At 41.6% G+C, this 16290-nt stretch overlaps 1 protein-coding gene across 4 annotated transcripts in view; it reads right to left on the bottom strand.

The window, feature by feature from the left end:
* Positions 1-16290, bottom strand: part of Adam23 (ADAM metallopeptidase domain 23) — a 154381-nt gene that overhangs the window by 14904 nt on the left and 123187 nt on the right. For 2 of the 4 annotated variants that reach the window (XM_015993907.3, XM_076550257.1), the window contains exons 22-24: positions 14569-14688; positions 12135-12303; positions 9151-9262 (exon numbers count right to left, since the gene is read on the bottom strand). In XM_015993907.3, the coding sequence (XP_015849393.2) occupies positions 9151-9262; positions 12135-12303; positions 14569-14688 (401 nt within the window). Of the gene's footprint in view, positions 1-98; positions 194-9150; positions 9263-12134; positions 12304-14568; positions 14689-16290 lie in introns of those variants that run through there. The other 2 variants (XM_042260240.2, XM_076550258.1) reach the window with 2 other exon arrangements.

Genomic DNA, 16290 nt, shown 5'->3' on the forward strand with positions numbered 1-16290 from the left:
GAAACACCAAACAAGACAAAACACAGAAGGGACAGGGTTCGAGCATCACCTCATACACCAAGCACCAATGAAAGACACCCAGAAACTCACGAGGATGCTTACTCTATTCCCCACCCTGTGCCTCCAAAAATCACCCCCAGGGCCAGTATGGTGCCAGCCACAGCCCCTATGAGCCTGCTTGTGGCCATGTTCACTGTGTGGAGGGAAAACGGAGATTTTTTAAAAAAAAAAACAGAAGAAATCACATACTGATTTCACTATCATACAAAACAATCTCTCCAGGAAATGCTTTGAAAGTTAGCTAAATATGGGTACCTTTGTTTGAAAGTTTGAAACTGAGATGGACAGACATTATAATTTTTATCTTCAAACTGTACACACCCTATTTAAAACATAATCCCTTATAAATACTTTCAAGCTTATAAGTAATCCAATTTAAGTTACAGTGTCTAGCAGTATGAAGTAAAATTTTAATTGCATTACAGCAAATCTGTATTTTAATTATAAACTAGACATTATTGCATCATTTATAATTTTTTCAAATGGCAAAATATGCTTAACATCATTTAAATGAAGAACATATCATTCAATTTTTTGAAAAGACGTTCTAAAGAGTAGCTTTAAAATTCTGTGTAATTTACCTGGGAAGTTATTGGAAAGTATATTTTGAATGACTGCAAGGTTTGGATGGCAGTCATAGGAAATGGACGTTTAGTTCTTCAGCTATAGATTCCAGCATATATCTGTATACCGGGAGGAAGTCAGGGTCTCTGAAAATTGCAGAGGTTGTTACAGACCACCCAGTCGTTATTCATGCAGAGCAGAAACATTCAACACCCATGCACCACCACTTCTTTTCAAGGCTTTCAGGTGCTGGGAAACAACCCTGGAATGGGTGGACTCCCAACGTTTTCTCTACAAGAGTGACATGAAGTCAGATGTTGAAACAGGAGGGAATATTATTCAGGGTTGGTTATGTCTGCAAGTATACGAGGGAGCTGGCTCATAGACACTTCTCTCATTTCTACATAAGTGAAAGGTAGTGAATGTAAATGACCTTACCAATGAAAACAGTTTCACTTCAACAGGACTGCACTACACAGACTGAATGCTATGAACACGGGGGAACAGAATCACGAAGTGAGACTCACAGTCACAATTGTTTAAGGCTTCCTCCTGTGCCCATGGGCCTTTTAGTAAGATATTGTCCCAAGGGAAGAGAATCTTGGATCTCTAAGCCTGTTTAGCAATTTTACTTCATTTTATCACAAGGTAGATAATATAAATGAGAACCTAAGGGTTATTAACTAAATGCAACCAGAGAGATCCTTTAAAAAGCAAAAAGATGGAAACACAACAGAAAACAGAGGAAGTCTAGTGAAAGCCAAGAAGAGAGGAAAGATAAGTTAGGAGGTGGCCCATGGCATGACCACACGTGTTCATTCAAAATGACCCAGCCACAGCTCAGATTTCCAAACTATGGGCACAAACACTAGGATAGAAAGGGGTTCCAAACCAAAAAAAAAAAATTTTAAAGAAAATCATTGCTTTCAGAATACTAATTAACAAATATGTTAGTTCCTAACTTTTTGGGGGAGGGTGGTATACTTAAATTTTAAGTAATGGCTCTCTCAGAGCCGGAACGTACCGGTCAATCCCACATCCCCTTCAACCTTTAGATGGGGTAGCTACAACAAATCACAGGAAAACATTTCCTTCCTCTCCCATATAATGTGATGCTAAATGAATATTTGTTAATTTTTGAAATTATAACTACCACAGGAAAGATGAATTTTGCAAACTCCCCTACGTTTGTTGTGGTATAATTCGTCTCTGCAGAAGGGACAGAATTAGGTGGCCCACTGTGCAAGTATTAGAAACCTTATCAGGGGAACAAAAAAAAAGAAAAGAAAAGAAATCCTGCAGATGCTTCAAGCCTGGATTCCAGGCAGGCAGATGATGAGCCTTAATCAGCACTGAGAAAGAATAATTATCTTCAGATTCTCGACAGACAAGTACTCTCAACACAAAGCAAATGAGAAGAGCTGGAGAAGTGGTTTTCTCAGAACTCATCTCTTGTGTGCTTCTGATGCTCTCCACCCTGGCACCCTGGAACAATACAGGAAGATGTAGCAGGCCCCTGGGCTTTATCTCTTTAAATTCAGAATCAACCTGTTTTCAGATCTGCTTGGCAGGGACTGATAGTGACCCTCAGGAGGGCAGTGTTTCACAGGCGACAAATTTGTGAACGTAGCTGTTTTGAACAGCTACCGTAGAAAATTGGAAACATTTTTCCTTGTGCCTTTGCAGATTCACGATGTAGCTTCACATCCATAATCACTGGTTTATTATGCTTCTGTTCATTAATTCTCTCATTCATATTCATTCATTATCTACAAATGTCTCTTTTCCTCCTAGTCTCTATGCTGTGTACACAATGACATGCCTTAATTTTCTCCCATGACCCTGACCATGGCACTGATAACTGGTCCTGGTTTGGGGGAGCTAGACTTTGTCCCCTCGGTGACTGACACACTTGTCCTTCTTTAGAGTGTGCAGGTCAATCACGCTCATTACCTCAGTACCTTTGTGTGTGTGTGTGCTGTCTGTGGGCTTATTATCTTCTTATCAGTCCTGCTTCCTGTTCTCTAGGTTGACTGGTCCTTAAAAAAATACAACTTTTAGTAAGTGTGTAATATTAATAGGCAAACTATAAACTTTTTTCTTTTTTGAAAAAAAAAAAAGATTCTCTATTTTGTATGTAGAATTTCTGCACAGGTAAGTCAGGCTTCACACATTTAAAGAATGCTGCTCTTTTGGAAACTGCATGTTCCTTTCTTAGAGTTTCCAAAGCAAGAAGGTGACGAGTTGCACTTCGATGATTCCGTGGGCCAACTAAGTGCCTCCACCCCTTGACACTTCAAAGGCTTTAGGCAGCAAAGCCATCACTGGTGCCCTGTCGACCATAGTCCTTCCTGCAGAGATTTACATTGCTAAACTGAAGGTTAAACATAAACACTTAATGAAGCCCTTAATTTTGCAGCATAATGTTGACATTATAAAAATATTTTATCTCGCTGGAAATCTCCATGTGTTAGACATAAAATCAGATCTCCTCTTTTCAGTGAAATGAAAAAAAAAGTTCAATTTTAGACTACTGGGAGACATGCCTGGAAGGACATGGAATAAGTTATTTCATGACAGATATTATTTCATCTGAATGTAACGGCATGCCCTTGGAATACCAGCAGCAGGGAGACTGTGGGCTTGAGGCCAGTCAGAACCACACGGCAAAATCTTGTCTCAGGGAAAAAAAAAAAAACTGCAATTCACGCTATCGACAAAAATACAGAGGCTTTTCTGGTTTTATATAAGATAAACTCATAGTTCCTGAAATATTTTAAAATACGGTAAATCTTTAAGCTTTGGTGAGTCCGTGGTTAATAAGGAAGTGCCTGACATATAACTATATATAATACTTCATACTCACATATGAGAATCATTTAATGATCTGAACGACTAAATCTTGGAAGGTTGGTCATTTGAAAGTCGCCTAAAGGCTATATGCGAAAGCTACGATAAATAATACCTGGTGCTTCTCCAAGGTTGGATAAAGCACCGGGATAAATAACCAAATGAATGGAAGCACAGGATCTATGAACCAAAGGCTGAGGGGCCCCCAACTGGATCAGGCCACCTGAACGGGTGAGACAGTCAGTTGGCTTGATCTGTTTGGGAGGCAGCTGTGCATTGGTGCCAGGTCCTGGGCTCGTTGCATGAGTTGGCTGTTTGAATCCTGGGACTTATGCAGGGACACTTGGCTCGGTCTGGGAGGGGGGAATGGACCTGCCTGGACTGAGTCTACCAGGTCAACCCCGGTCCTCGGGGGAGACCTTGATCTGGAGGAGGTGGGAATGGGGGGTGGGCTGGGGGGAGGGGTGGGCGAGAGGGGGAGAACAGGGGATTCTGTGGCTATTATGTTGAACTGAATGGTGTTGTAAAATAATAATAATAATAATAATAATAATAATAAAAAAAAAGAAAAGAGAGGGAGAACAAGGAATAGGAGACCATGGTAAATGAAGACCACATAAGATGTTTTTTTTTAAAAATTGGATTCCAAAGGCACCCTAACTGGGCTGGACAGTATGTAGTCCCAACTGCTAGAAATGTCACTCTTAGTTCCTGCAGGATTGCCTCAATTCCATACAGTTGCCTCATTCACAAACTCAATTTTCCACAGTGCCAGTGATGTTTCAGTAATGTCTAAGAACTACCTCCCCAATAAAACAAAGAATTGGTTCAAAAAAAAAAAAAAAAAATAATACCTGGTGCTTCTTATATTTAGAAGTCATTGTTTTCAAAATTCTAAACTCGGATGATAGACTGCTTCTCTTCAGAGGCATAATAAGCGCTGCGGACAAGTAATAGCCCCTCTAATGGGCTTGATCACTGCTGGCCTATCGGCCCTCTCTTTTCTTATTATGCACAAAGACCTCGCAGAAGGACTTAGCATTCTGCCTTAAAAGAGGCAGTAGCCGAAGAGGCACTGAGGTTAAGCTCATGTGATCACATTTTATTTAATTATCTGTTAACAGCGATAATTAGCTTTCCCATTTGTGAGGCAGCGGGTCTGGGTAAATTGCCTTTAAGGTCCTTTCTATCTCAATTTGATGACTATGGTCTTCACTGAAGGGTCTGGTCCAACCTTCCTTCCTAGGAGTACCATCCCTGCCTATGGACGTCAGTGAACGGGATGTAACCCACTCTCTTCTCCTTTTGCTCGTCACAATGATGCCATGACTGCCATCAAGTGAGAAAAAAAATCTATCATAGTCCATGATACGCGTTGAGCAAAGCAGATGCAAATTAATGAAAATGAATGGGCATGACTTTCCTTCCATAAGGTAGAAACAAACTGTGTGTGTGTGTGTGTGTGTGTGTGTGTGTGTGTGTGTGTGTGTGTGTGTGTGTGTGTGTGTGTGTTGATGGGTACATGCAAATATGGGTGTGCATAAAGAGTGAGTACATGTGTGTAGAGGCCAGCAGTTTGCATCAGGGGTCTTTCTCTGTCGCTCCTCCAGCTTAGTTTTTGAGGCAGGGTCACTCATTAAACCTGGAGTTCACCATAAGTGTTCTGGACCAGAACTCAGGTCTTCAGGCCAGCGCTTTTCCCACAGAGCCATCTCCTCAGCCCCTGGAAATCCTTTTAAACAGAACGGCAGGTCATTCCATCCTTGCGTAATAAAGGGAAATCATTTCTTTCAGAGATCTCAACAGAAACAAGTTGACGAAAGAGTGACTCCAAAGGCTTTCACATAGATAGTCAATGAACAACACAGGGGTGGATGATGTGCAATAGCAGAATAGTGAATAGCTTTTTGGAAATCCTTTCCGAGAGGGCTGCAAATACAGCTCAATGGTAGAGCTTGCCAAGCATGCATGAGGCCCTGAGTTCTACTGAGAGAAAAGAGAAAAGAGAGGAGAGAGAAGAGGAGGAGTGGGGAGGAAGGAAAGCAGGGAGGAAGGAAGGAAATCCTCATCCACATGCCTTATAGGTTTAAAGATCTTTCTCAATGTTTGTGGTTTGGGGTCTGGCAGGAACCTAACCATGGTACTGTGGATCCACTGTAGACAACCTTAGCAAGCTGATGACGACACAGTATTCATGTTAAGGCTCTACCCAGATCTATACGATCTTCTGGGAATTAATTTTCAAGCTATCCAAACTAAGTCTGCTTCTGGCCTTCTCAACTCAGTGGAAAGGGAGCTGCAGAATCTGCCTATTCTAATGTGATCTTGATCCAAAGGGCTGCAGTTGGGTTCTATCTATCTTTTATGCTGAGTTCATGATTAAAAAGGCAATATTCTCATTACACTTCCTAGATTTTTCTCCATTTCAGAGGAATAAATTAAACAGAGATAGGTAGGTTTTAGATTTGTCTTGTTTTCTTTGGGTTTTAGGTACAGTTTCTGGAATGCCTCTGCATCCCAGGCTGGCCCTAAATTTAAGAGCCTCCTGCTTCAGCCTCCCAAGTCTGCCTGGAATACATAGTATTCTAGTATGTTCTTGCCACATCTACCCAGGAGACTTTATCTGTAGACATGACTGGCCAGACCAGGTGGGCACTGCTCATTATGGATGGCAAGCATCTGGGGAAGGTAGAGCAGCCAAACCACCTGGGAGCTGAAAAGGATGGCACAGTATGAAGCTATCAAGGGGAGCTCGGCACCCATGCAGAACGGACAGTTGAGAAAGGATGGGATATTGCACGGATTGGATACATAGAATTCATACAAATGCATCAACAGAAAATCAGCACTAAATGCCACATTCCTTTTTGTTGTTGTGCTTTGTTGTTGTTGTTGTTGTTGTTGTTGTTGTTGTTGTTGTTTTCTGGCTGCCCTGGAATTTACTATGCAGTAGAGAAGAATAGCTTCAAACTTGAGATGATCCTCCTGCCTCAGCCTCCTGACTGTTGGGATTATGTACCCATTCCACTTCTTTTGCATATCCTCAGTGGGGGGTGGGATATTTACTGACCACCCAGTGGGTGCAGAGTACACGCTCCCTTAAAATACTGGACAGACAATATAAATTTGCTAAATGGGTGGAGACCGAGGTCAAGGGCCCAGCTTCTCTCTTTCATTTTCCTTTAACAGGGATTAGAAAGACTAAAATTATAAAAATTGACAACAAAGCTGCAGAATGTCTGATTTCTGCTGTTTCCCATTTTACTAGCATATTCATTAGCCCCATATTCATATAGAATATGAAGAGAAACAAATAGCTAATCGAGCTGTTATTTAAAATTTTATAGATTTATTTTACTTTATGAGTGTGTTTTGCCTGCATACATGTACGTGTATCGCATGCATGCCTGACCCCCAGGGAGGTCAGAAGATGGTGCTGGATCCACTCGAACTGGAGCTACCATGGGATGCCAGGAACTGAACCTGGGTCCTCTGTAAGAACAACAAGTGTTCCTAACCACTAAGCCATCTCTCCAGCCCCAAATAGAGCTATTATTTCATTGTACTAAAATTGCTTGATTTACCTAAACGTTTATTTACCAAATAACTGGTTTTCATTTATGTTAAATAATGACATTTTTGCTTCATCGAAATTGTTAGGAATTCTTTTCTTTCTTTCTTTTTTTTTTACACTGATTTCGACCATTTTATAACCAACTTGCACCTACAACTTGCTGCCTTCAGGAAGAGGAAAAAAAAGGAAAACCTGTGACTAGAAAGTGATCAGCCTGAATGCGCATGCTAATTACCCCTGAGCTGTGAGGCTACAGATCATTTTTACCTCTTTTTCATTCCTTCCTTGTATTTCCTAAAAGAAATACTTATTTTCTACAATAAACATGTATGATTTAATTTACCAAAGAGAGAGGAGAGAGAGAGAGAGAGAGAGAGAGAGAGAGAGAGAGAGAGAGAGAGAGAGAGAGAGAGATTGATTTCCTTAACTACAGTAAAGATGGGAGAAAGTTAAAGTAAAGACAATTGCAAACACTCTCCTCTCCAGAGTGACTGTTAGCTTCGTGGCTCCAAAGCTGACTTTCCTCGGTGGATGAGCGGGTGAGGAAATGGCAAACAGAAACAGTTAATAAAGCCCCATCACACCTAACACACGGGCAGGATCTAAAAAGGCTCCGTCAGCATGCAAACACGCCTAAGTGTCTCGGCAGGGAGGAGCACAGGGCGTCTCTGAAAGCCACAGCTGCGCGCTGCAGAGCGGAGACAGAAGCTCGCTTCTCTTGTCAGGGCCTACCTCTCCGAGTCTAACTTCTGAAGGTGGATCCAAGAATGTTTTGTTCTAGTTTTAAAGCAACAAAAGGCTGAATGTGAAAGTGGAGTAGGTTCGTTTTTTTAGGCACCGAGGCAAAAACAGAAATAGACTGTGCGGGTGTGATAATTATTCTTACGGAATTTTAATATCCTGGGCATATCAAACAAAGGGACGAAAGGGTGTTTTAACACGCCCACTGTTGTGGAACAACTCACACACATCCAAAAACCAGGCTGCATCTCTTCAGGAACTGCAGTCTAGGGAGCTCTGTCTGCGTGGAGGGTCATGTTTTCCGTACAGACCACACAGACGTTCACAGAGTTTAAATGAACTTTCATCAAAACAAAGGCGATCAGCTCGATGCTAGACCTCTGTGCATTTTCCTGCTTGCAGGGGGAAAGAAGCCATGGCAGCTGATTTATGGAATACTGTTAGCAGCCGCCGCAAAAACAGAAGCCGAGGTACAGCGCCATGGTCAAATGTCAAAATCGGTACAAGCCGTTGTTTGTTTTCTCGGGTACCAGAGACTTAGATGCCACCCGAAGCCTGTTGTAACTGACAGCATTTCAAGATCTCCGAGAATCGGGGCGGATGGGGGAGGAGGGGGGGGGGGAGAATAATGAGAAAATGACTGTCATATTCATTTTTTACATAGGCAATACTATAAAAAATAATGTAATAGAAGTAAGCATGCTCCCAGTTTGGCCCCTGGTTGCCTAGGTAACGGGCATGTCACCTGACCTCGGGGCCCGAGCATTCTCATCTTCAATATCACATGGTGACTATGAACTGCCACAGACTCATTATGCTAAATTCTAATCTCTCTCTTCTCTTAGTGGCTGCTTAGAACAAAGCTGCAGACTCTTTACATTTCCTTTGAAAAAATTAAAGCTATCTAAAGAACCGATTCTTTTGCCAAATCAAAAGAATTTGTTAGAAGGAGGCATAAAGGACTACAACTTTCCTCTGGAGAGAATGCGATATTCAGGGATGATAAAAAAAAAAAAAAAGTCTCACGTCAGCCCCAAAGACTATACCTATTCGAAAATGGAATGGCTTATAAAATAATTAGCTTTTGTGAAAGCGGGAAAAAGCATAAGGTTTAAAGGACAGAGAAGAAACCGGATTAAAGGAAGTCAGTAGGTTTTTCTTTTCTTAATTCAGTCCCAGGCTACGAGGTAATTTATAAATATGCTTTGGAAAATATGATACACACAGGATTTTGCATCTTCGTGGCAAAAAGACAGACTCTGACGTGTCACCTTCCAAAGCCATGGAAGCATGATACTACTGCCGTGGGAGGATGCAGATGAACGCGGTCTGCAAGGGTCTAAAACTGAAATCACACAAACCCTTAGGTCCTTCATCCTTCGGGGGGTTGGGGTTCCGAACGGGGTCCCGGATGCTGCAGTCCGTGCCTGCCCAAGTGAAATCACAGATGCAGGTGGCTTCATTACTACACACCTGGAGAGGAAAAAGAAGAGAGACACCACACTGTGGACCGTCCATGGTAAATGTGATCTAAGGAACAGGGTGCACGAAGGAATCTTTCCAAGTCATTTAGAAGGCTTCTAAACTTTCCCATGGCTTTGGGGACTGGGTTCATGGGTCATATTACTGAATATATTTTCTGATAATTATAGGGAAATAATAATGATTAAGATGAAGGAAACTTTTTTAAACTTGTATTATTCATGATATTTAGATACACAAATGTCCAATAAGGTAGTTGTTTGTTTGTTTTTTTTTCTAAAGCCGATGTTTCTAGGAACATTCATGAAAAACATACATGTTTCATTCAGCGAGTTAACAGACCCAGGTCTCAAAAGACACTTCCCAAGGGGCGATCCTCAAGAAAAAGGACCAGGAGACACAACCACTAAGCACACTGTGTGTCCTCGCCATGCCTAACTCATTTGGTGGCACTCTGCCCGCCCAATAAGCACTGACTCACCCTCCCCGCCATCTATGGAGTCACGCTCTCCCAGGCAGCGGGATGAAGCCCTCCATCAGGCAGCAAATGGCACAGACTTCCCATTTACGTGAATCAAATAAAACCCTCTGCAAGCTAGAGAGACAGGTGCCGAGACCCTTTTATCATTAGATATGATAAAATCAAATGCCAAAGCTTTTAAATCTGAGATACTGTGGTCCATGATTATGATTAATAAGGCTGAACTTGGCTTTTTTAAAAAATGGTGGAAATGGGGGGGAGGAGCAGAAAAGAGCTTTTACATCTCATATTTTTAGAGCAATAACTAAAATGCTTAAAAAGTCTGCCCGGTGATTTCATTTTACATAGCAATTTCACTGAACACTCATTATATGTCAAGTTCCTCTGCTAAGAACTTCAGGAAAAGCTTCTCATTACTCCTCACACCAGCACCTAAGGGCTGAGAGAGGGTAAGTACCCACCCAGCGTCCCTGAGATGTCAAGAAGTACAGCCAGAACTGAAATCCACAACCTTCTCTAGCCCCTGAATTCATGTTCGTAAGTCACCAGAGAGGATGGCTGACTTCAATGTCATAATAAACATCTAGGGCATGAGCAAGGCACACTTTCGGGGTGTCTCTTGAGTGTGTTTCCGGAAGGATTAGCTGTAGGGGAAAGGCCCAACCTGAGTGTGGGTCACAGTACCAGCCCATGCAATGGGGCCCTGGACTGAATGAAAAAGTAGACTCCAGCCGGGCGGTGGTGGTACACGCCTTTAATCCCAGCACTGAGGAGGCAGAGCCAGGCAGATCTCTGTGAGTTCAAGGCCAGTCTCTTCTACAGTGAGTTCCGGGACAGGCTCCAAAGCTACACAGAGACACCCTGTCTCGAAAAACCAAAAAAAAAAAAAAAAAAAAAAAAAAAGGAGACTCCAGGGTGTTTGCTTCCTGACCTGATATAAGGAGTAAGTTTCGGACCTCCACTCTTCCCCATAATGCTGGGCTGTGGCCCCGAACGGTGATCCAAACCACTCTCTCCTCTCTGAAACTTTATGTCAGGTATTTTGTGGTATCAATAGCAGAGTGACTAACTCACCCAGCTACACAGCCTCCCTGTGAGCTTGCTCAGCTGACCATTACCACCAGAGAAGTTTCCTGAGCATATCCACCTTATTCTTATCCTCAGCCTAGGTCTCTATGCTGGGTTCCTTTTACCGTCATTCCAAAATCTCCCATTATTATTATTATTATTATTATTATTATTATTATTATTATTATTATTATTGCTCTGTTTCTTTGTGCCCATTTTTCTAATTTCTGAAATCTATAAAATCATTATTTCTAAGTCCAATCTAAATCATTGTATAATTTGGGTATTATTATTGTTGTTGTTGTTAAACTTAGGTTTTCCAGGAAAGGCAGCATTCTCAAACACTTTGGTCACAAAATTAAAGCTACACACAGGTTTGAATACAGACAGCATCTTTTTCTGGGGGTGAGGGGTGGAGGGATGAGAACAGCCCAAGCGTAACTGAACATCTTTACAAGCATGTGACTCATCTGCAATCCACTCTCCTGTCAGTATGATCAGAGATGGAAGTCAATCACTAATACAACTTATGTTGTTTTGTGCTATTAAAAAAATACTGGCACAGAGTCTACAGTCCCTTAGGAAGCCTATCAATTTTCTTCCAACTTTTAAGATGTCGTGCTGGCTAATTTCATGTGCCAAGTTAACTGGGCTGTGGGGTGCCCAATCGCACATCATTTCTGGACGTGCCTGTGAAAGCATTTCCAGACGACAGCAAATGAGTGAACTCCGCAGAGCTGATTGCACTCCCAACAGAGCCTGAGTGGAACACAAAAAGAGGAGGAAGGGGAACTCAACCTCTTTCCTCCCTTCAGGGATCGAGCTGAGACACTCCATCTCATCTTCAGCCCTAGCACTCAGGTATACACCATCAGCTCTGCTGAGTCTCATGTCAGCGGACTCAGAAGGAACCATACCAGTGGTTTACATAGCTCTCCATTTTATAAACAGCAAGCAGCTTCCATAATTATGCGAGCCAATTATTCATAATAAATCTTCTTAGCTAGAGGACAGATACATGGATAGGTGGGTAGACAGAAGATTTACCCTGTTTTTCTACAGACTATTGACTAACATAGATGTCAAGTTATATCTGGAGAATGTGATCAATACAAATAACCAATAATGATATGAGAAATAACAAAATCAAATCAATTTATAAATAATTATTTTAGCAGATAAAGGTACTGAGAAAATGGTGATGATCACGACACAGTCTCAGTAAGAAATAGCTGTATTTGGTTGTCTTGTCGCTGTGAACTCGGGATCCCAGATAATGAAGAGCCAAAGCTGTTAACACTGATGTCTACTTACCCCATGGCCTGAACAGACTTTCCCCTTGGAATCAAGTGGGCAGCTGCTCATATTTAGGGCTTGAATCTGTAGGCACTTCCGATCTAAGCACATCATGGATGGGCCACATGGAGTCCCATCTTCTACGTAGCCCACATCTGTATCATCATCTAAAACTACGTGAGCACCACTGAAAGCAAGCAGAGGGGGAGCCACATAAATGTAAGCACCGCACCTACAACGCTGGGCCAGCACAAACAAGACTCACCATTCAGGAAACAGAAGAGACTGTTACAGCTAGCAAGGGGTTTTCACGTCCATTTCTCCTTCCCACCCATCTTTAAGAAGAGTGCCGGAAAGAAACTACCTTTCATTATCATTATAGCACACACATCATCAGGGACAACTATTATTGGCAGGGAACCTTCTAGCTCTTCTGTTGTTTCCAATATTAAGACTAAATGAAAGGTGTTTGTGTAAAAAGGAGAAGGAGAAAGCGTGTCCTTGGTTCTCCAAGGCATTGTGGGGGAAAGGCGGTATGCGAGGGAAATAATGGTGAGCAAAAACAGCAAAATAAGGTATTTGAAAATTATTATTATCACCCCAGAGGAGTTAGCTATCACAATTAAAAAGATAAAGCTATGCCAGGTCTCCTCTACTAATGTATACTTCTTACGTTTCAAAGTCAGGGGCAATTAGAATCTGAATGATAATTAATGATATAATTACTAGCAGGGAATCTTGCTGAATGTTTTTACAAATATGGCAGTTTGCAATATAACCACATAATTTAACCAGGCTATTAAAGACGTGTGAGAATGTATACATTGAAAGAGTGCTTCTGTATGTAGAAGGTGGTAGACACTACACTACAGATACATTCTAAGGAAGAGCTAACTGCCTAAGGCCTTGTTAGAATTACCTCAGAGCCATTTAACAAGATGGAAAAATAGCAGTTATCTGCCCAAGACAGCATTATCCAATTGTGCAGAAGTACTCTCAGATAATTTCCAACATTAATTCACTCCCAGAAAAAAAAAGTGGTTTCAAATTCCAGGATAGTGAAAATAAAGGGCAGATGCTGGAGGGAGTATTCTTTGTTAACATTAATAAACTATATTTTAATAACTATTTTCTGTATGTGATTTGGTACTTGGTAGGTAAACCAGACACATGCAACATAAAACACTGCTTGAATTGGAATTAGAATAAAAAAAAGTAAAACACACAGTATTCAAATGGTGATACATTCTGATGCTCCTAAACTTTAACCAGGGGAAAAATGAGTACAGGTTGCGTGTCCCTCATCCAAAACACTGAACTCCGAAATGTTCCAAAATCTGAAAGCTTATGAGTACTGACAGGAAGCCATGCGTGGAAAAGTCCAACTAAAACACAGTCACACTTAAAATGCAGGCACACTGAAAATACTAAGTAAAAAAAAAAATCGCTGCTCAAAAGAAGAAATATAAATGGTCAATAAATACAGGACAGTTCAATATGATTCAGGGAACTGCAATTTAAACCACGATGAGATGCCATCTCAATTTACTTAAAGTAGCCATCATCAAAAAAAAAATTACAAATACTGGCTAGAACAATGAGGAAAAAAAGAACCTTAGTACACTAAAAGTGGGAGTGTCAACGAGTACCATCTTCAAGAGAATAGTGTAGGGGATTCTTTTAAATACTAGCTAGTACTACTGTGTGTCTACTGTGGCATTACCACAATAGCCAGGATATAGACTCAACCAACCCATCAGCAGAAATGGATATAGGAGATGTGGTGTATACATAACAGAATATCACTTAGCCACAAAGACGAATGAAATCCTGTCGTTTTCAGAATATGTGTGAACTAGGTTGCACACAGAGAGATAGGCCCAACACACCACTTCACACATGTATAAACTTTTAAAAGTAGACTGAACAGTGGAATAGTGAAGAGTAGGGCTTTGAGACTACGCAGTGTGGGGTGGATGTAATTCATTCATGCTGTGTCCTTGTGTGGAGCTATTTCAGTAAACTGTTATTAGCCACGGTTACTATGTTAATAAAATAAACACACAAACTTTTTAAAATTTCCTTCTGTCTGTGTGTGTAGGGAATAAATGAAACATAAATCCCGTACTTAGTCTTGGATCCCAGCAAACCTTCTAAGACCTGAAGATTTCTAATCTCAAGCTTTGGGGGTATGAGACATCACTTGCAACATAACTCGGTTCCTAAGACTGTGACTCGGAAAAAGGTCTCACTACTGATAACAGCTACAATTTTGGGTAACTGTAATTTGCAAACCCACATACTACTTTTCAAAAGTGGTTTTCCACATGAAAGGAAAAGATGAAACTGGAGAATCTTAGATCTTTGGTGTTTTCTATTTTTGCTTGCTTGAAATCTGTGATCATCACACTCCCCTCGCTCACTTGCTCGTCTCCTGACTTCCATGTGTTACCTGCAGTCAATGACTCGGCCTTGGTGGTAGAAGGACGTCGGGATGATCTCTCCTTGAAGTTGACCAATTCTCGGAGCTCGAGTAAGATTGGTGCACAGCAAGAATCCACAGAACACGTCACTGCACAGGATTCAGAAGACAGGAAGACTCCAGCTCAAAAACCCACAACTCTCACTGCACATCCATTAGTTTTTACATGGTGTGGTTCTGGGAACCAAACCCAGTACCTAGCATATACTAAGCAAGCAACCGAACTATTGACCCTTATCTCCAGGCCTAACATTTCTCAATATTCTCTTTACGGCAAAATGAAAGCACTCAGACATTCTGGCTTAGCTATGACTGTCCTTGCCAAGGGACCACTGTGGTGGTATTGTGTTCCCCAAAATATTGTGTACTCTAATAAATTTATCTGGGGTCAGAGAACAGACAGCCACTAAATACAAAGGCTAGAAAATGGTGGACCTCACACCTTTAATCCTAGCATTCCAGAGATAGAAATCCCTCTGGATCTCTGTGAGTTCAAGGCCACATTGGAAATAGCCAAGCATGGTGACACACGCCTTTAATCCCAGAAAGCCAGCCTTTAATCCCAGGGAGTGGTGGTAGAAAACAGAAAGATATATAAGGCGTGAGGACCAGAAACTAGCAGCATTTGGCTGGTTAAGCATTTGGCTGGTTAAGCATTCAGGCTTTTGAGCAGCAATTCAGCTGAGAGCCATTGGGATGAGGACTCAAAAGCCTCCAGTCGGAGGAAACAAGACCAGCTGAGGATCCGGCGAGGTGAGATAGCTGTGGCTTGTTCTGTCTCTCTGATCTACCAGCATGGACCCCAATAACTGGCCTCGGGTTTGATTTTATTAATAAGAACTTTTAAGATTCCTGCTACAGACCACAGCTTTACTAGAGAAGTGAGCACCCCTGAAAGAAAGGCCTAGAATATTCTCAGTCAGTAGCAGCACTGCTGTTCCCTATGTCTACTGTCCTGAGCATCCCTCCTTTCTACTCTAGAACTGAGATCAACACAGCCCTCCTAGAAATGGATGTAAGGAAAAGCCACATCACAGTTGCTGGAAGGGTCACACTTCCAGACAACAGGAAGACAGGCCATCTACCTTGGAATGTGTGGTTTTTGCATCCACTTGCAACCATGAATTCGCAAGGGCAAGAATTTAAAAGTCAACATTATAAAGATCGCACAGCAGAAGGGAAGGCATCTTTCGGATCTTTGGTGGCATTATTAAAATGACTCACCTGTCACGAGGACACCTCTACCTCCAGCCTAGCTGTTCAATAAACAATGACTCATACCAGAAGATGGCAAAGATGTGAAGCGTCACTTCACTAAAAAGGAAATCTGCCTGGAAAGGAGCTAACTTCCACTTATAACTCGGAAAATGCAAATTAAAACCGTGCCAAGATAGCAATCCACACACACCAGAACTGATAAAAGTTTTAAAAAAAAATCTGTTAAGATGGAGTATTGATGAAAATAGCATATATTATGGGAGGGTTTCCCAGAGCACAGCCATTTTTAGGAAACAATGTGATGTCATCTGATGACAGTGAAAATATGCATCCCTGTGACCTGGCAATCGTTTTTGCTAAGTATGGGCTCTAGAGATATGGACACAATACACACTAAGCCACATGTACAAGAATGTCCACAGCTCTATACCTTATTTGATGCTCTTTTATTCCTCCTCTTCACACTGATCTCTT

Source organism: Peromyscus maniculatus, chromosome 13 (genome assembly GCF_049852395.1).
Source record: "Peromyscus maniculatus bairdii isolate BWxNUB_F1_BW_parent chromosome 13, HU_Pman_BW_mat_3.1, whole genome shotgun sequence".
NCBI classification, from domain to species: Eukaryota; Metazoa; Chordata; class Mammalia; order Rodentia; family Cricetidae; genus Peromyscus; species Peromyscus maniculatus.